Consider the following 20,345-nt stretch of genomic DNA (forward strand, 5'->3'; position numbering starts at 1 on the left):
AGATTTGAAAATAAATGACTATATGCAATTCAGTATAAAAGTGTATATGTAACTAAAAGGAAATATCATTGAGTAGTAGAATTAGAATAGTGTTAATGAAGAAAGTGGTGGTTTTGAGCTGAATCTTAAAAGGAAATGTACAGTTTTTTATTGGAGAAGACAGTGAGTTTATACCCCCAAAGGACAGCATCCCAAAGGCATGTGTCTGGGAATGAGAGAGTATAGAATGTGGAGAATAGTAAAGAGACTAAACTTAATCAGTATGTGATTGTTCTTTTAAACAGAAAGTCTCTATTTCATGTTAATGATCAGATATTTAAAAAAGAAAAGAGAAATCCTGAAGTTTGGGGAACTAATGCATTTGTGTTTTTTAAAGAATTTCACTGTTTTAGTACCAGTTGCTCTCTACTTGAACATTATTTTTCATGGTTACAAATTATACAATCAATGTATAATTGTTTCAGTGTTAATTGTACTGAAACACTATTAGTTGAAAAATTTCTTTTCAGAAACTGCATAGTAAAACTTATGGTTAGTCAGTAGATATTTTAATGCCATGATACTAAATGTTAGCTCAAATAATCAGAGTTTAAATATAACTTTCTTATGTCATAGGGCATTTGCCAAGATGGCTTCAGCTCCTACCAGCTATGGCAACACTACCACTAAACCAATGGGGTAAGTATTTTTAACAATTCTGATTGAATAAGTCTGGTACTCCAGACCATAATTGGACTTTCGTGCCTTAAAAACACAGTGTGACACTTTGGATGCAGAAAGTTTTCATTGTGATACAGAACAACTGTCAGCATGCCTTTAGCTTCCGTAGGTAGTTTAAATTCTGTATTTTACATGGTATGGCTTTGTATGCTTCCTTGTTCTTAAAACATGTTTTTCATTTTCAGAAGATACATGAAGTTTAAAAACTGTTTTTATATCAATGTTGATAATATAGACTTGAAGCTAGACACTGAAGACCTAGCTTCAAGATGGAACTAGGCATACTGCTAAATGATAGAGAGGAAATCCTCAGGGCTGGGTATGACTTCTGACTCCAGAAAATCCTGTACAGTATGTGTGGTTTTCAGAGGAGCTGAACAAAGTGATTCTAACCGCTCTTTTCCGTACCATACTAACTTCAAATTCCTAGTTTATTTTTGGAGCTTAGAACAAAAGCATGAAACTGGAGGAAAACCAGTTTACCTACCCCGAGCTGCCAGTTTTAATGAAACAGTTTCCAAAAAGTAAAAGTACTTGGCCTAAGGCTGGGCCTTGTAAGCGCTTGGCAGAATGAATCCATCTGGCCTCACCTTCAGACAGTGCTTTGCAGGTGAGCCCACTAACTCCCTGAGAGTTACCTGGTACCTGGGAATTGCCTCAGAACTGTCCACTCCAACAGAGATTACTTTCTCTTGTTTTTGTCAAAGAAATGATTTCCATCCTGTCCATCTCTTCATTTCAGAGGGGAGTAGGACAAGATAGGAAAAATGAAAATATATTTGGAAAATAACTCTCATGCATTTAATGAAACAGACTTTCCAGTTCTTTGTCTTAAAATCTTACTGAATCTTAAAAGCCTATTAGATTTCTTATGGATTTTGTAGTTGAGGATTTTAATAAAATGTGTTATAAGAAAACCTTGGATGATTTGAAGGCTTTCCCTAGCCTTCTTTTTTTTTTAATTAATTTTTATTGGAATATAGTGCTTTACAATGTGTTAGTTTCTACTGTACAGCAAAGTGAATCAACTATACGTATACATATATCCTCTCTTTTTTGGATTTCCTTCCCATTTAGATCACCACAGAGCATTGAGTAGAGTTCCCTGTGCTTAAACAGTAGGTTCCGTTAGTTATCTCCCTAGCCTTCTAATATCAAAATGCAAAATTACCATTCTGTCCCACAAAGCATCTTTTGATTCCATGTGAGAGACTTTTTGAACCACAAATATAAAACCAATATGGCAAGTCATTTGTGTTATTTTTGTTGTTAAAAATTCAGACACTAAACAGTCTTCTGAGTTGAGGTAGAATTCATCAAGTATGTTGTGCTTCACATTTTTATATGATAGATTTTGTGTATGAGGGGAGAAAGTATACAATGCAGGATTAGGTCTAGCAGCTATGATATAGAGAACACAGTAACTTTTGACCTATTCATAATACTTATAGACATATATGTTTTGAATATGTCAGTGTGTTTTGAACTCCTAAAGTGAGTCATCTGAATTACTATCTTTTTTTTAATTGAAGTATCGTTGATTTGCAATGCTGTGTTAATTTTTGCTGTACAGTAAAGTGATTCAGTTATACATACATATACATTTTTTAATATTTTAGATTACTATCTTTAATTTATTGTTTTAACATTAAGACAATCAGGAAAGCAAGGAATTCTCTTCAGTTAATAATTTGCTTAAATACTATAGCTAAGGCTTAGCAATTAAAATGTTTATATTGAGGGCAGCTCTCAATTTTTATATTTTATTAATATCAACTAGTCAGAAAGTTTTATTACTATTTCATTGTTAAATAAAATTGTGGCAGTGATGTCCATGGAAGCAGAAATTCTCAGGTCACTTCTGTTTAGTGAAAACAAAGGTGGTAGGCACAGAGAGCATCAGCATGTATTGTGTAATCAGACAAGTATCTGTCTGTAATTGGAGAGTTAATTTGTACTTAGTGCAGTCCTCTTCTTTTGCACCTAGTCTCTTATCACGAGTCATGAATACAGGATCACAGTTTGTGATGGAAGGAGTGAAGAACCTGGTATTGAAACAGCAAGTAAGTACAATTGTTAGAAAACACACTGGTAACTTTTGAATATAAATGTTGGCAGGTTGATTGCTCAGATAGAGCAACTTCTACATATATTCAAGTACAAATATTAGGAATAAAATAAAATCAAGAGGTCCTTTACTGGTATATTTAAGGATGTGAGGATGTTTTACAGGTATAGTTCACAACTCTGTAATTTTATGCTTTTTTTTTTTTCAATTTGCTAATTGGACTTTACTGACATTTTGATTTCCTTTAACTATTAGAAGGTTTGTGAAAGTATATTAATTGAAAAAAAATGAACTTAACCTTAGAATAATGAACTGTTACATAAATGCATATCATTTAAGTTTTAACGTATATTAGGAGAATATTAATAAGCTAATAGCCTTAATAGTCTAAAAGCCTGTGTAAATTAAAATAAAAATATTTTAAGTAGAACATATGTTTTGAAATAATGTAACTATAGCTTGATTTCATACTTCATTTTGGAATAACAGTCTTAGTTTTAAACATAAGACTTTTTTTAATGACTTTTGTATTTTTGTTGTTTTCCTGTTATTCTCATATATAGATATTTCTGCTTCAGAGTCATCATTAATTGATTTGGTTTGTTTTCAAACTGGACTTGTTTTTAACTTTTTGTTATGGAAATTTTCAAATACACGTTAGTATGTCAAACTCTCCTGAGCCCTTCACCAAGCTTCGATACTCAACATCGTGCCATTCTTGTTTCATCTTCCCCACTTATATTTTTTTATTTGATTTATTTTTAACTGGGATATTTTAAGGCAAATCTGAGATATAATATTTCACACATAAATACTACAGTTTGTAGTGAGAAGGATTTTAAAGGCCAAATTAAGAAAAGAAATAGAGTTAATTATCAGTTATTCAGATCTGAATATTAAGTGTTTACTTACTTGTTTTCAGAATAAACTAGATCTTTTGTTTCTCTGAACTTCTTCCACACTTTTTATCTTTCTTATGATGTTTACCTGTGGTATTTTGTATTAACATTATTTATATTTTACTTCTTTTTTTTCCAGTTTTATTGAGATACAATTGATACATATTGTTTTACTTATTTTTTTTTTTAAACATTTCTAGTTATTTGCTGGGACTCAATGCTAAATTATATGGTTCCTGAGCTTTTTTTTTTTTTTTTTTTTTTTTTAATTTATTTTTGGCTGTGTTGGGTCTTCGTTTCTGTGCGAGGGCTTTCTCTAGTTGCGGCAAGCGGGGGCCACTCTTCATCGCGGTGCGCGGGCCTCTCACTATCATGGCCTCTCTTGTTGCGGAGCACAGGCTCCAGACGCGCAGGCTCAGTAGTTGTGGCTCACGGGCCTAGTTGCTCCGCGGCATGTGGGATCTTCCCAGACCAGGGCTCGAACCCGTGTCCCCTGCATTGGCAGGCAGATTCTCAACCACTGCGCCACCAGGGAAGCCCCTGTTTTACTTATTGATGGCAAAGAATTTTTTTCCCCATCTTTGAGTTTTCCATAGCAGTTTGCAGAAAGTAGGTATTCAATTTTTGTTTGAATAAGTGAATAAGATTTTATTGTAAAAAAAAAATGTAAGGTTAATAAAGAACAGTGAAAAATCCTAATTTGCTGTCTTTAACTAAAAGGCTGATTACTTCCTAACTTTCCTTCAGAGACATTCCAGATTGCTTTACTTCCTAAGTACTTGGGAAGACTTTTTAGCTTCATTATCACTCTTAGGAATTATTTTCAGTCCTTCCCATTCTGTCTCTCTTCTCGTAAGAGGCTACTACTAAATACTTAATCCACTTTTTTACTGGTTCACAGTACTTCCCTGAGTCAGTTTATCTTTACTCTCTTAGGCTACTGAAGGTGAAGAGACATAAAAATAGGAGGTTGGGCACAACATACTGTACTTACAGTTTAACCTAGCACCTGTTAAAGAAAAAATTACTCATGGCACTCACTAAAGTACAGTAAGGCAGACTTTATTCGGGGGGACCATTGAGAAAGATGTTGGGACCACCACAATGGAGTTTTGAAGTCTGGGAGAGAGACTGGGCTTAAGTACAAATACAACAAGGAAAAGTGGGAATTTATAGCCAAGGAGCAGGGTGTAGGGTATCAGTGGTTGGAAAATTACTAAGAGGAAATATCAGGGATAAAGGGGGATCCTGGCTAAACCAACCTAACAGAATTCTTGCTGAAAGCAGGCTAATGTGATTGGACATCACCTGGGAGGTGGTAGAAGGTGAGGAACCCGATGAGATACTGAGGGTGGTTAGATACCGAGGATGGAGGTGCTGGCTATAAGCTGACTTTAGCAGGATTCTTTCTAAAATTGGACAATGCAGAGATGGACACAGAAGTCCACAGTTCGAGGCCCAGTTGAAAAAGTTCAAAGAGCCTGAGTAGAATCTCGTCTAGGAGAGAATCTTTGTCATAGCACTCTATTTATTATCAACTATGGACAAGATGATTTCATATGTGAGACAAAGGGGGAACCACCAGTTTCTAAGACTACGTCTGCCTTTTGCTAGATAGACTGGCTATTGTATAACTACGTATAGTTAAATTTAGTTTTAAGGAAAATTACATATTTTACTTAACATGCCACTGTTAGAAGGAAATCCCAGTAGTAAGATTCCCTAAACAAAGGAATCCTTATCACAAATAACTGATAGCATTGAGAAATTACAGGCTTTAATCTTTTTTTTAAATATTTATTTATTTTTGGCTGCACTGGGTCTTCCTTGCTGCACGCGGACTTTCTCTAGTTGGAGTGAGTGGGGGCTACTCTTCCTTGCAGTGTGAGGGCTTCTCATTGTGGTGGCTTCTCTTGTTGTGGAGCACAGGCTCTAGGCACACGGGCTTCAGTAGTTGTGGCACGTGGGCTCAGTAGTTGTGGCACACGGGCTTAGTTGCTCCATGGCATGTGGGATCTTCCCGGACCAGGGATCGAACCCATGTCCCCTGCATTAGCAGGCAGATTCTTAACCATTGCGCCACCAGGGAAGTCCTTTTAATCTTTTAAATGATCAAATTTACTTTTGGAACTTATTACCTTAGAGTCACATGATATACATCCCCAAATGATGCCTGTAAGAAGGGTCTAAAGTGATCGACAAATATTTTATTGTGCTAACACAACAGTGTATTTTATTTAAAGTTAAGTTTATAAAATATAAAAACAGATTATCCTCTGTGACCTCAAATCCTTTTGCTTTTCTTAACATTGCAAATAACATACTGCTTTGATATAGGCAGTTTCTCACTTACAGAAGTAAAATATGAAATGACTGGTGGTTACCTCTTTCTACATCACATTTCTATCACCACTGCTAAGAGAGCCAGGCTGGTTTTTTAAATAGATGTTAATAAGACTTTTTAGGAAATATTTATTGATTTGGGGGACACTGGTTATTGATTGGGGATAGTGATTCATTATATATTGTGAAGTAAAAATAAAAGTCATTATAAAACAGTAAATTCAATATGATCTTTTTGTTTTTGTTTAAAAAAAGAAAAAAATAGAAGATACTCAAGGATATATAACTAGGTTTTAAATGTTAGTTTTTCTAGGTGAGAGTATTCACCTCTGATTACTTCCATATGATAAATTACTAGACTTGAATTATGGAATCAAGAGTGAACATTTCTAATTGTTCTCAGTAAATGTTACCAAATTGCTGTCCAGAAAAGTTGTACCAATTTGCAGTGATTTACAGCACCTGTTTCTCTATATCCCTCCCAGACTTTGACCTGTGTGTATGTGTATGTGTGTAATCTTTGTAAATTTAATACTTTTAAAAAGTCTCTTGTTCTAGAAATATTTAAACTCGTAGAAAGCCATTTTTAAAGTTACACTGTCCTAACGTTGTAAAATTTAGAGGAACTGCTACAGGTAGATATAGGGCAGGTTGGGAACTGAGAAAAATGTCAGAGAAGAGACTGGAAGAGATGAATTCTTTGTTTCACACTTGTAAAATTCTGTTTAATTTATGCCTCTTAAGTCTCTAAGTATTTGTTCCAATTTTTTATCAGAATAAACATTTTAAGCTATAAAAAAATTAGATAGAATAGGATGTCTTGTCATGTCCAGTTTTCTAGGTCACTTATAAGAGCCTTTTATACTTTTTTGTTTCTTGGGCAGCATAAGTTTTATGTATCACAAGTATTAGCTATCACATAAAACCATTTGATATTCGCAGATTTGAAATATATTTATGTGAGGATAATTGTACAAGAACGTGATGATGAATAATGTAGTGCTAAGTTGCATAATTAAAAAGTCTTCTATTTCACTTTCTTTGGCTTGTTTGCTTAAATAATCCCTCTTTTAAAAATGAATTAACAACAAATAAATTGCAAGCAGTGGAATTCAGTAGATTAAAAAAGACTTAAAAGATATATCACCTAATTGCAATGTATAGCCCTTATTAACATTATAATTTGAACAATGAAACTGTAAGAAATAAATTTATGGAGCAGGAAAATTTTGATACTGACTAGATATTGAGCTGTATTAAGAAATATTTGCTGATTATTTTAGGTGCAATAGTAGTGTTATAGGGTGTTTTTTTCTTTTAGGAGTTCTTATATTGTGGAGATATATATACTGAAATAGTTATTGATAAAATGATTTGATATTGGGGACTTGTTTTAAAACAGCCTAGGGAGTGGGGAGTGAGAGTATAGATAAAATAAGAATTTGCCATGAGCTGATAATTGTTGAACCTGAATAATGGAAATTGGATGTGTTTTATTGGGTCTAGGTAATCCTGTTTCTTGATTTTATTGCCATTAATATGCTATGGTTTTGGAAAAAATACCACTTTATATATTTTATTCTTTCCTCATCTGTAAGATGTGGATATTGGATTCACTCTGTAGATCCCTTCTGATTTATAATTTTAAAATTTTGGAAATAGATGATCCATCTTATTCCCCTTCCTCCTATCTACTTCACTGACAACTTTCCAATATCCGCATACTCCATCTTATTCTTTACTTGGCTAATACAGTCTTCCAGATAAGTATTCTCTTCAAGAAGGTACACATACTGCTTTTCATTCTTCAGGACTTTGATAATCAAGACAGCAGCAACTCTTGTCCCAACTTCACTGCCTAGTTCATCGTCAGAGTATCATCCCAAATCCAAGGCTACCGGTTGGGGGGGGGGGGGGGATAGCGAGGGGGGGGAGTTAGAAATAGTCACCATAGACCAGATGGCAATACAGGGCAACAAGTGGCTAATCCTAGGAGAATTAGAGGGGAAAAATGTTTTTAACTGTTTTGAATATAGGACTGTATTACGTTTTTTAGATTGTCTGTTTTTTAATTTCTTTGCATATTTTATTTTTATTTTGTTTTTAAGCAATTATGCCATCAGAGACAAAATTAACATTGCTTTTATTTAAACTTTTCCAGTGACTAAAATCGTAAAACGTGACTATGGTCATAAAACTATTAAGGATTTTTAGAAATTAATTTCTCACTGTATTTTTTTCTTCCAGTAATGTTTCTAGTTCATATATTTGAAATTTGAACACCTTGGAAATAGTGATCCTTAATTTAGGCTGTTCACATGTATGGGACTCTATCTCTCAAATCTAAATATATATAGAGGCTTTCTACTAATAAAAATTTAGTTAGTAACCTAGACAATAACATTTTTCATTTTATTTCTGAAACAGTTTCTAAAAACAATGAAAAATATGCTTGGGAATTTTTAAAATAATGGGCTTTCATTTGATTAAATTTCATTTGTACCTCTGTTATTGAGGTACACAATTTTTTTGTGTCTTTAAAGATGAGTGAACAGACCATTTGTTGAGTGAAGAAAATTGTATGGTTTTGTTCTGCTGTTTTCTCTCTGTTAGCTGCCACGGTTCAGTTTTTTCAATTAGTAGAACTTAGTTATCTTGTATATAAATTATTATCAATATAAAATTCATTTTAAAATGATTAAGTCTTCATGTAGGCCAGATAGAGCATTAGTTGATGACAGAGCTCTCAGAAGTTGTTTCCTGAAGTACTCTTTCTTAGGCCTTTAAAGACATTGTGTATTTCCTTTATCATTTTCTACACTGCGAGTTTTCCTTAATGTGTGACAGTGTGTGAATTATTGTGTGGTGTGGCAGTAGTAGATGACTCTTTTGGTGTTATCTGGTTGTAAAGACCAAACAAAAACATAAAGATTTGTCTCTGGGCTCTTAAACTTTTGAACTGTACTGCTAGAAAGAAATTTTTCTTGTGTTATTTAATGACCTATTCACTGGCAGGCTTATCTTCAGATACAGCAGAGATATGAAATGCAAAGTAAAATTTAACTGTACCTTTTAGAAAAATCTTATTTTTATACTAAATGAAATATTCAAATTTCCAGTTATTTTCACAAATACAATAAAAGTAATATGACTCATATGGCTTTATCAGTTATATAAAATCTTTTCTGAACTTTTCTCCATTGCACATGTCTAATACCATAGTACAATTCAGAGAGCTAAATGGAGAATTAAAAGTAAATAGAGAAATGGATATAAAATTAATTTTAGTAAAATGTTATAATTTATAATGTTGCCTTGCTCCAGAATTCTTTTTATTGTTCCTGTTATGTTGCAAAGTACTTCATCTTTTGTTGGTGTTACTTAGAACAAATTTGTAACTGTAGTTTTTTCTTTTGAATAAAGCATTTTTATAGATTTAAATCTGTACCCAGTTATTCTTTAGAGAAAGTTATGGTATAGACTTACATTCTTAAGTGAACAAACTCAAGTTTATTTGAAACAAAACTTATAAGGTAAAATTTTGAGCTCTCTTTTTCAAATTCTAAATAGAATTCAGGAAGTACATTCAGTTATCTTGAACATTTCGTGCTTGTGTTTATATTAAGAAGTTCCTGGCCAACAAAAATATCAGAGAATAATGAAATAGCTTTAATTTTACTTGCCTAAGATTATCTTGAAAGATTTTTACTTGCCGATCTAGAGAAAGAAAAAGGAAAAAGAAATGCTTATTTTCTGTCTGGGCAAAGCAGCATTTTCCTTAGTGATGGTCCACTTTAGTAACAATAAAATGTTTTATGACCTAAAGAAAATAAAACTTGTAAAATAGTAATGTGTTATCTACAGTTATTTGAATAATGAGATTTAATGTTGCCTCTGTTGTATGAAATCTCTAAGATACAAAACTATTCTTTCCAGAATATTCTGTACAGTTCACAAAGGAAATATCAGTTCAAAGTGGGCAGAATACCATCCCAGTAGGAAGGTACTTTGAATAGGCATAATAGTCACTTAGTAAATTTTCTGTACCCAATGTGTTGTTACGTTCAAAATAATGGTTAAAATGGTCAGATTGAAACATAGCAATAGTATTTCATATCCCCATGCATGTAAGCATGTCAAGGGGCAATCTTCTGTCAACACCAGTGTTATACATTTTATGTTCAAAGTGGAATGTGTTCTGTAAGAAGATAATGTAGTATGTCATTGAAAATTTGGAATTTATCCCAGGCAAAATTAAAGCAGTCAATAAAGTGTGTGCATCCATTTCCCCATTTTTTCAAAGAACACAAGTATCTTTTTGGCTAGAAGAATATACATTAGAAATGAAAAAACTCTGTTAGGTCATTTAATCTCATATATTTCTGCAAACTTAAAGTACTATTTTTTAAATAAACAAACCTGCAGAAAGGAAATGAAAAAAAGGGGGTGGGGATTCTTACTCAATTGAAACAAAAGCTTACAATTACTGGTGTTAAAAAGCAGACATCCAACAAAGTAAAAAGCCCAAATATGTATTTGTACTAAAACCTGGATACACCTACACATTTTTAAAAATTACGTTTTTTCTATGGAACCTTGAGTAATGCCAAGGGTATTTACAACTATGACACCATTCACAGAATACTTAATCTTAGAATGTGTTTAATTGAAAGGTAAGCATACTGAACTATAGAATGATTAGGTTGTTTTGCTACTAGAGAAGAATTTTGGTTTGTTATTTCTTCTAATATTTAACAAAATACTCACTGATCTCTTCCACAGAATCTACCTGTTACTCGTATTTTAGACAATCTCATGGAGATGAAGTCAAACCCTGTGAGTAGCATATAACACTGTACTTGTAAATTCTTGAACATACCAGACTATATACAAAAAGTGATAAACTCAGAGTTTGTTGTGGGCTTAATCACAGCAGACTACATGATGGAAAGGAAAGAGTCCATGTTCTCAAACAGCCTTTTTTAGCCGTTATCACAGATAATGGGAATTGGTTTCTCGGCTGCTACATCACTCTGGCCAGCTTTCATCCAAAGTAAATGTAGATTATATCCTATATATGTCCTAAGGAGCAAGTTTCTATAAATAAAAAAGAACTAGTGAGCATCAGTTGGTGTACTATAAAGAGTACCAGATCAGTTTAATTTTATGAAATTAAATTAGGAGAGGAGTGCATAGTAAAAATTCTAAGTGCATGTATTCAGATGGCACTAAGTTCTTTGGGCTGAAAAGTAAATTGAGAGAGATAAATTGTTTGATGAAGAGATAAATGGGTAAATAAATATGAGCATTTACTTAAAGAATGGGTTTTCAAGCTATCTGTTTATAATTCAAGAAAGGAATGTAAAAATCAACACAATCTGTTTCATAAAAGAGCCCATCCTGTTACTGTGGCAACTAGAAAGAGAGTGGTTATCTGGAATAGAGAAAAGCCGCATGATCCAAACCCTCGTTTGGGTTGATCTGGATCACTATAGACTTGGCATCAAGACTTAGGATACCAGGCTGAGAGAGAGAGTGAGAACAGAATCTTCAGTTAAATATGTCATTATTTTGTAATTGTTAAAACATTATTATAACATTAAAGGAAATTAGCAAAAACAAATTTTAAAATCTGTCCATGTGAAAACAAAGATATAGTGTTATAAAAAAGCCCAAAAAGGGGCAATTACAGTTATGAAAGGAATGAGAGAATTGTGTATAATGATAAGCTAAAAAGGATTGGATTCTTCTATCTGGGAATCAATATAGAGAAAGTGGTATACAATGTAGTAAAAGTAGATTTATTACTACATCCTAGAATATATGAAGAAGGAATGCTTCTTTTTTTTTTTTAAAATTTTTTCCCTGGTCATTTTAATTTTATGGGATTTTTTTTAAATTTATTTTTGGGTGTGTTGGGTCTTTGTTTCTGTGCGAGGGCTTTCTCTAGTTGCGGCAAGCGGGGGCCACTCTTCATCGCAGTGCGCAGGCCTCTCACTGTCGCGGCCTCTCTTGTTGCGGAGCACAGGCTCCAGACGTGCAGGCTCAGTAGTTGTGGCTCACGGGCCCAGTTGCTCCACGGCATGTGGGATCTTCCCAGACCAGGGCTCGAACCCGTGTCTCCTGCATTGGCAGGCAGATTCTCAACCACTGCGCCACCAGGGAAGCCCAGGAATGATTCTTGAAAAGCCTGAGAGAAGTATGATTTATGATTAATTGTCTTATAGACTACTACTTCATAATAGGCAGTAAATTTCTGGAAGATATTATCCCAAACGATAATAAAGATTAAAAATATAAACAAATGCAAAATTTTAGACACCATGTCCACAAGGGGTTAGGCAAGTTCAGGATATTTTGTTGCTGTCCCTAATCTAGAAGTCGAGATGATGGATAAGGACAATAATAATGATAATAGCTAACATTTATTGTGCATTTCTTTAGCCAGGAACCAGTCAAAACATTTTTCATATAGCTCATTTAATCCTCATTCGAACCTTCTAAGAAAAATACTATTTTTTTAAATTATTCTCATTTTATAGATGAAGAAACTGTGGCACAATTAACTTGCCCAAGGACACACAGCTAATAAATGGCAGAGCTGGACAGGCCACATTTTCCACCACTGTGCTATATTGATTAGGGCAAGAGCCATGCCCTTCATAGAATCATAGAACTTTAGAGTTTAATGAAACTGTAGAATCTTAACTGTGAAGGAGAGGAAACGAAGAGATATTAAGTGACTTTTCCCAAGGCACACTATTTTTAATAACAGAATTGGAACCAAAAACCCACTACTTCTGAATTCCTGCCTACTACTCATTCCAACATATACACACCTTCCACATTTCTGTCATAGACATACAGATGGCTAAATTATGGGTCTTATTCAGATGTTTCTCCAAGTTCTGTAAGTTCATTTATCAGTTCTGTTGACTTTGACTTTATAACTGAAGGCACATTACTACAGACAGATATTTTTTAATTCATTAGAAAAAGTAAAAATTTTCAGCTTTGAAAGCATTTTTTCATCCATCTGCTAGATGAGACAGATGCCTGCTCCCTCTCTTATCCCTGTCTTGTTCCCATATTGACAAATTGATTTGGAAGCTTTGAAGAGATTAACAAAGTGTACTAAGTTAGACCTGACTAATCATCTTGAGTATATCATATCTCAAAGGCTTTAAAATGCTATAACCTAATTCTAGATGAATTCTTATCACTAACGTTTATTAAGTGTTCTTTGATTTGTCTTGATTGGATATAATGAAAGAAAGGGATTAGGCAAGATATGAGGTAAGTTTCATCTTCCCATGTACATCTGGCTAGTAGTGGTTTCCTGGAGCAAAGTGTTGAAGGATTATGGCACTGCCTTTGGGTTCAGGGAGAGTTCTGTGATTGATTAGCATCGTCCACCATTGAATGCAGGACTGGGTAGTGGCAACAATGCATGGTTTGTCATTGATCACGTTTGGGTAGGTTCATCCAGAAAAGAACCAGAAAACATTTCAGAAAAGAATGAGTTCCTTTGGCTGATTGTACCATGGAGGGCAAAGGAGGCAGAGATTAGGAAGTGACTACATTATAAACAGTAAAGCAGTACTTTCCAGCTCCTTTAATATCAAGAAGCTAGTTTCCAATGTAGTATGGAGGTCAGCAACCCCTTATCCACAACTTCTGAAGTCCAAAGAGTTCTGAAAACTAAGAGATTTTATATAACTCATTTGGTGGCAAAACCTAACCTTAACTCAAGTTGAGGTTCTTCGTACTTTTGATTTATCCTACTTTTTGTTAATGTTCATCTATTTAGCTCCAGAAATATTAACGTGTTAGATGATGGGGTGCTGCCCGCTAGGAATATTATATTATATATAGTTTATGCATGATATTATCTATCTGCAATTTTTTAAATTCAGAATTCCAAAATACATCTAACTGCAGAGGTTTCAATTATGAGAGACTGTGAACCTGTATTAGGTATTCTGGACATTCAGTAAAATCATAGACATATAATAATAATATAATAAATTCTAAAAGCAAAAATATTTAAGTATATTAGGTAATAAAACAGGTATATTTATTTTTCTTAGTTACTCTTTTTTGAAGTATAGTTGATTTTACAGTGTTGTGTTAGTTTCAGGTATACAGCAAAGTGATTCAGTTATATATATATATTCTTTTTCAGATTCTTTTCCCTTATAGATTATTATAGAATATTGAATATAGTTCCCTGTGCTATACAGTAGGTCCTTGTTGGTTATCTATTTTATATATAGTAGTATTCTTATGCTAATCCTAAACACCTAATTTATCCCTCCGCCCCTTCCCCGCCTTGGTAACCATAAATTTGTTGTCTATGTCAAAACAGGTATATTTTTGAGAAGCAATGTGCATAGTGGTTAAGAGCTGGGGCATTGAAACTAGACTACCTGGGTTCAAATCCTGGAGTTCCCACACTTACTTGTCATGTGACTTTAGGAAAGTTAAAATAACTTCTCTGTACCCCAACTTGCCCATCTGAAAAATAGGGATAATAATAACTACCTCATAGGTGATACGGGATTATGTAATTTTGCTTGGAACAATGTTTAACACCCAGTAAGTGCTCGGTAAATGTTGGTGGTGGTTACCCACTCTACCAAATTAATAGATTCATTAGTAGATTCATCAGGTATTCTTAAAATAAGCCAAACTTGAACTTTCTAAAGAAAAATTCCATAGTCATGGTAAAGTTCTCTTTTTTTTTTAATAGGAAACTGATGACTATAGATATTTTGATCCCAAAATGCTGCGGGGCAATGACAGGTAAGCAGCTCTTGTCTTGTGTAATTTGTTGTAGGTTTCCCCACCCTCACCAAGAACGGAAATAACTTTACTGATTTTTTGTTATAAATCAGTAACTGCTTATTATTAAAAAATCAAACTATATAGAAAACTGGTAAGTAAACAGTATGTATAATCTCTTTACCCAGAGGTAATCATTGGTAATTATACTTAACACTTTGATGCTTTTCCTTCCAAGTGTATACATGCAAAAAAATACATTTAGATGTTTGTTGTTTTTAATGAAATGATGAGGGTATTACAAACTGTGTGTGGGTGAAGAGAATTTGGATAATCTGTGTGTTTTTAAATGAATATTCTTATTGGACGAAATGAAAAGATGGGAGCTTTATGTTAGATACCAGTTGTTGGCTTTTTATTTAACTGGTCCATAAAATCTAAGCCCCTGGGAATCATTGCTGTGAATACTTTTTTATAGCAATGAAACATTCTGCAAATAATTTATGTACTTTATGACAAACATGGTATGATATGGTAAGGTATTTGTTAACTTTATTCTGGATATTATTTTTTAAGATTTAATCCATGGTGGTATGAAAAATAGCCTACAAGATACAGAAAAAGAATAGGCAGAATTAGGAGGGAAAAACCTTCCTGGAGGGATGGTCTTTAGCACCAAAACTTGGGTGAAGCTTCTTTATTGCCTATACCCTATGTTTGGGATCTTTAGAACTTTGTCTTTGCTCTATCCCAAGCTTTCACATCTTTGTAGGTAGTCAGAACAGATAATCTAGTCACTAGAAAGTTGATTATTAGATTGTTTTGGTAACCTAAAAGATTATTCTTTTTTCTGAACTTATCAGAAACACTACCAAAGTTACAAAAGAAGCTGCTGGTAGCAACTGCAGCTGGCAAGAAAGAATTTGACAAAGAATAAATTATAGAAGGGAGAGAATGAGGAGTGACAGCTAATGGGTATGGGGCTTCTTTGGCGAGTGATTAAAATGTTCTGAAATGAGACAGTGGTGATGGTTGTACAACTCTGCAAATATTCTAAAAACCACTGATTGTACACTTTAAAATGGTGGATTTGCAACTCTTGATGTTCTCGAGCTTACAATTTTTCCTTCCTTGTATTTGCATCAGTAGATATATTTTGCTTTTTAGAAACTTCTGAGAAATTCTTTTAATCTTCCCTATAGTTTATGCATGATAATGAGGAGGAATATTAGCATTGATAAGACAGTGAAACACAGTTTCATTTTTTAATAGACTCAGCCTTCTCTTGAGCTGTCTCATCACAATTAGATCTTGGTTTTTAATAACTAGTAATGCTGTGCTATTTAAGTCTCACTTCTCATCTCATGTCTACTCTTAGAGGAACTTAAAGCACTCTAGAAGGAAGTTTGTGAGGCGTTTCTGTCAAGGCAGCTACTGGCTCCTTCTATGGAATGTTGACACAGGCCACAGAAATGAGGAAAAGATGGAACTGTGGAATCAGCCTCTGAATAATTGAGAGGTTATAATAGCTCTCTCCCCTTGGTTGAGATTTTCAAAAATGGCTTGTGAGGAAAACCTAAGTTATCTTTGTAAAGCCTATTTTAGCACTCAAATATATATTTGACTCACAAAAGCTTTGAAAATTGTGTTTATTAAAAGATCTCTTTGACACCAAGAAAGTATTTTTGAAATATATTACAAATATATAAATGTGTAATTAATATATAAATATTAAAAAGCTATAGCAAAATACACATCCCTTCTTCCCTCCCCTCTTTCCTTCCTAAATTGTTATCCTTCACATACATGCGTTTGCACAGTTTTTTCACAAATGTAGATACCCACAAACTAATCTGTTGAGTATGGTAAAAATTTTACATAATTTACTACTAAAGTATATATTTTATTAATTCACCTTATACCCAGATTTCCACTCCTCGTGGGAACTGTTGCTCAGTCTTTCCTTTTCCCTCTCAGTCTTCTCCTAGAATTTTATTTTTAAGTCAACAAGTTGTCCCATTCCCTTTTAGACACTGAGATATGTACTTCATCTAGCTGTTCCTCTGAATCCCACTTCACTACCTGGCTCAAAGAAGGTGAAGGAAGAAGAATTGTAAATACATAGCTAATAGTGCGTGTGTGTGTTTCCCATGCCTATTTTATCCTTAAGTAAAGCTTTGGGTGAAATTGTTGTGTGTGTTTTTTGTTGTTGTTCTTACAGCTCAGTTCCAAGGAACAAAAATCCATTCCAAGAGGTAAGTTCATATAAAAATCCTCTGTCCCTGAAATGGAAGGATGAAAGGTAACCAAGCAGTCTTGAAGAATATCTTTGTCCTAAACATAGCTTTATGATGGTTACTGTATGGCAGTCTTGATAAATCCAATTCTATGTACCTAAGATTCTTTATAAATGACAAATTCAAAAATGACTTTTGGAAAAAGCCCTTTGGATTTATTTTGTATTGTTTAATTGAAGGATGAAGTTTATTTTCCTCAGAATTGTTTCTGAAAAATCTCTACTTCATTTCACTACTCAATAGAAATTAGAAATTTATAAATTTATAGACTTTTTTAAGAAATAAATTTCTTTATAATTGAAGTAGCATCAGGCACTTAGGTAAAAAAATACTAGCTAGCAAGGGATCACATCCTAAGTTGTGGAATGGGCTCCAGACTAAACCCCATGTTTGAGAGTTAAAATACTGTTTTAACTATTTCTTTTAACTTACCTATTTTTTTTCTGTTTGCATTTTTAGGCAATTGTTTTTGTGGTGGGAGGAGGCAACTACATTGAATATCAAAATCTTGTTGACTACATAAAGGTACATTTGACCTTTGTATTCTTTTATCATTTGAGGTTTCACAGTTGTTCCCTGTCTTTCACATACTAACATTGTCTGGTGGCTCCCCTGATTCTTGCACAAGCCCTTTTCTAGAGGTAGTTTAAAAATCCAGCAGACAGGGGAAAATGCCCATATGGTCATTGTTTTCCTGTCACATTCATTTCTGGCCTAAAATTTTACTTGATTTGGAAAATAATGTATCTTATTGATGTAATGTACTTTGCAGCTCTCTTATTTTGACTTTAAATGTTTAGATACCTCAAATAAGCCCCTGTTCCAAAAAAGTCTCCCTTGGTGAGATGATTTACTGAGCCCCATTTACCTGAATAATAAGCACTTTTCTCTCATCTTATTGACCTAAGTCAGCAACATACTTCGAACAAACTTGGAATGTCTGCTTTTCCAGCAAACAGGTGCTTTAGAGGTAGCACATTAGAAGTGGTGTGCTATTCAAAACTGACAGCAGCAGGGAGTGACAGACAACTAAGCAAAAGAATATGAAGGGAAAGGTGTAACTTGAAGAGCAAAAACACCATTTAAAATGTAGAGGCAACAGAACTAGTGACTGTTGCAATGACATTTTGTAATCTTCATTTATTCACTTAATATTGAATAATGATTACTCCTTATGTCCTGTATTACATAAGACTTCAATAAAGGTAGAGGTTTTGGTACAGCAGGAGAAAAGAATACATAGGCAGATGTCCCAGAGCTTCAAAACCACCAGGTACCTCCAAGGATCCTAGCTCAGTTGCACGTAACATGCTTCAGAAAGTGAACCACCACTAAGATCTATACCTTGGTCTCAGGGGAGCATCCGTCTTATACTAGGAGAGGTCGTTTATACCCCTCTCTGTTCACATAGCCAGCATCAGGCTGCATGACTAGGCTCAAAGGCAAAAACCAAGGGAACATAACAGAAACTAGGTGTAAACCATCAATCTGTACAATTTTTATTTTTAAACAGTGCTGACAAGCTAGTGCAAGTTGTCCCTTGGTCGGTCTGTGAACCTTGGGCAGGACTATATTAATCTATTTCATTCAAGTTTGGCCAAGGGTCAACAACATGATTGGTTCCAGGTGTGTTCCCAAGGATAAACACAGGGTTACAACAGACCAGCTGAAATTAATCCTGTACTTATACCCCATCCTTGGTTAAGCTTTCATAATTACATTTGTCAGCATTCTTTCTGCTTTTTTTTTTTTTTACATTATAGGACAGAAAAACAGGAAGGATAAAAAACCAAAATACTAACCATTTGTATAGTGTAGTGACTGAAACGCAGGTATAACTTTAAAGAAACATTGCAGTTTACCAGATATTCCAGTGCAAACTTGTTTTTAATCATGGTTAGGCCTCACAACTCTTACCTCTCTTCACCACAGAAATTTTAATTTTGTGAATGTATTAATAAGTTGAATCGATGTAACAATTAATTGTTTATTAACTAAGTCTAGTTCTTTCTCTGATCAATCACCTCCATCAGAACAACATCAGGGTTATCAGTGGTAGATATGTAAGCCCACCAAGTTATTCTTTACTTGGTTTCAGGTTACAAAATATTTTTTTTACCTTGATTATTACCCTCCACCCACAAAAACATGGTGTATAGGTAGTAGGGCACATGATACTATGACTCATCAGGCATGTTACAGGTATTTTATGTCCCTGTATCCAGGCACCTTTCTTAACAGATCATCACTCAGGTTCATATTTACACAATGGTCTTTGGCTCTTTTGTTGAACAGTTTCTTTTGTACACATTTGAGCAGCAACAATATCCTAATTTTGCCTCCCGAAAGGGGTGCCCTGGAATATATAAAACCTATAAAATGAGAATACGTAAAACAAAAGGAAGCATTAGAATTATTCTAGGTGTTTATCCCCTAGATGTTATTGGCATCATCAAAACATAGCACGTGAATAAGCCCAGATTAAATCCTTCATAAACCTCCCAGAACCCATCTTGGACCTTCAGCTTCAAATAAAGGAGGCTATTTCTGCAGGTGTTATGGGCATCTATAAATATAGGTAAGAGTATTATTCTGTTGCTCTCAGCCTCTTGCAAGGTACCAAGATGATATTAGCTTTTTCTTTTCTTTTTTTGGTATTATTTACTTATTGGCTACATTCCTGAGAATCAAGACTTCTCCATCGTCCATGTGTCATTAATTCTTACCCAGAATTTGGCCCTTTGTTTAGAAGACGATCAGATTCAGCAAGACGCTTGATGCACAGAGCTGGCAACAGTATGAGATTGGCCAGTACTTTCCCCTTTCTTCATTCCCAGTCATAGGAGGCAAGTAGGATAAGTGCGAGTTTATAGGACTGTGTTATCCACTGGTTAGTACAGATGCAGAAACTATTAATCCCAGTTTACACAGATGAAAAGAAGAAACATCCCATACCATCATTCCTCAGACAGATTTAGAGGTATTGTCTTGATGTCTTGCTTGCAGTTAATCCTTTCTTCAGACCTTGTAAATGTGATTCATGTCCCTGTACTACAGGATCAGGCAGAGAAAAAGAAACATTTTTAGAATTGCAGGAGAAATTTTTAGTGGTTTCTGTGTTACTACCCCACTTCCTCCCTCCCCTGTTTTTCCTAAGGTATCTCAACAATCTCTTTGCTGTTGATTCCCCCTTTAATTAAATGCCTGTTATGTTTTAACACACATTCTGTCATG

The 20,345-nt window shown here is 34.2% G+C and overlaps 1 protein-coding gene across 1 annotated transcript in view; it reads left to right on the forward strand.

Moving 5' to 3' along the window:
- SCFD1 (sec1 family domain containing 1) overlaps nucleotides 1-20,345 on the forward strand; it is a 136,825-nt gene that overhangs the window by 105,305 nt on the left and 11,175 nt on the right. Inside the window, exons 18-23 of the mRNA XM_007180675.3 lie at nucleotides 616-678; nucleotides 2,708-2,783; nucleotides 10,813-10,866; nucleotides 14,783-14,835; nucleotides 17,036-17,069; nucleotides 17,571-17,636. Of these exons, the coding sequence (XP_007180737.1) occupies nucleotides 616-678; nucleotides 2,708-2,783; nucleotides 10,813-10,866; nucleotides 14,783-14,835; nucleotides 17,036-17,069; nucleotides 17,571-17,636 (346 nt within the window). The remainder of the gene's footprint in view (nucleotides 1-615; nucleotides 679-2,707; nucleotides 2,784-10,812; nucleotides 10,867-14,782; nucleotides 14,836-17,035; nucleotides 17,070-17,570; nucleotides 17,637-20,345) is intronic.

This window comes from Balaenoptera acutorostrata, chromosome 3, assembly GCF_949987535.1.
Source record: "Balaenoptera acutorostrata chromosome 3, mBalAcu1.1, whole genome shotgun sequence".
NCBI lineage: Eukaryota > Metazoa > Chordata > Mammalia > Artiodactyla > Balaenopteridae > Balaenoptera > Balaenoptera acutorostrata.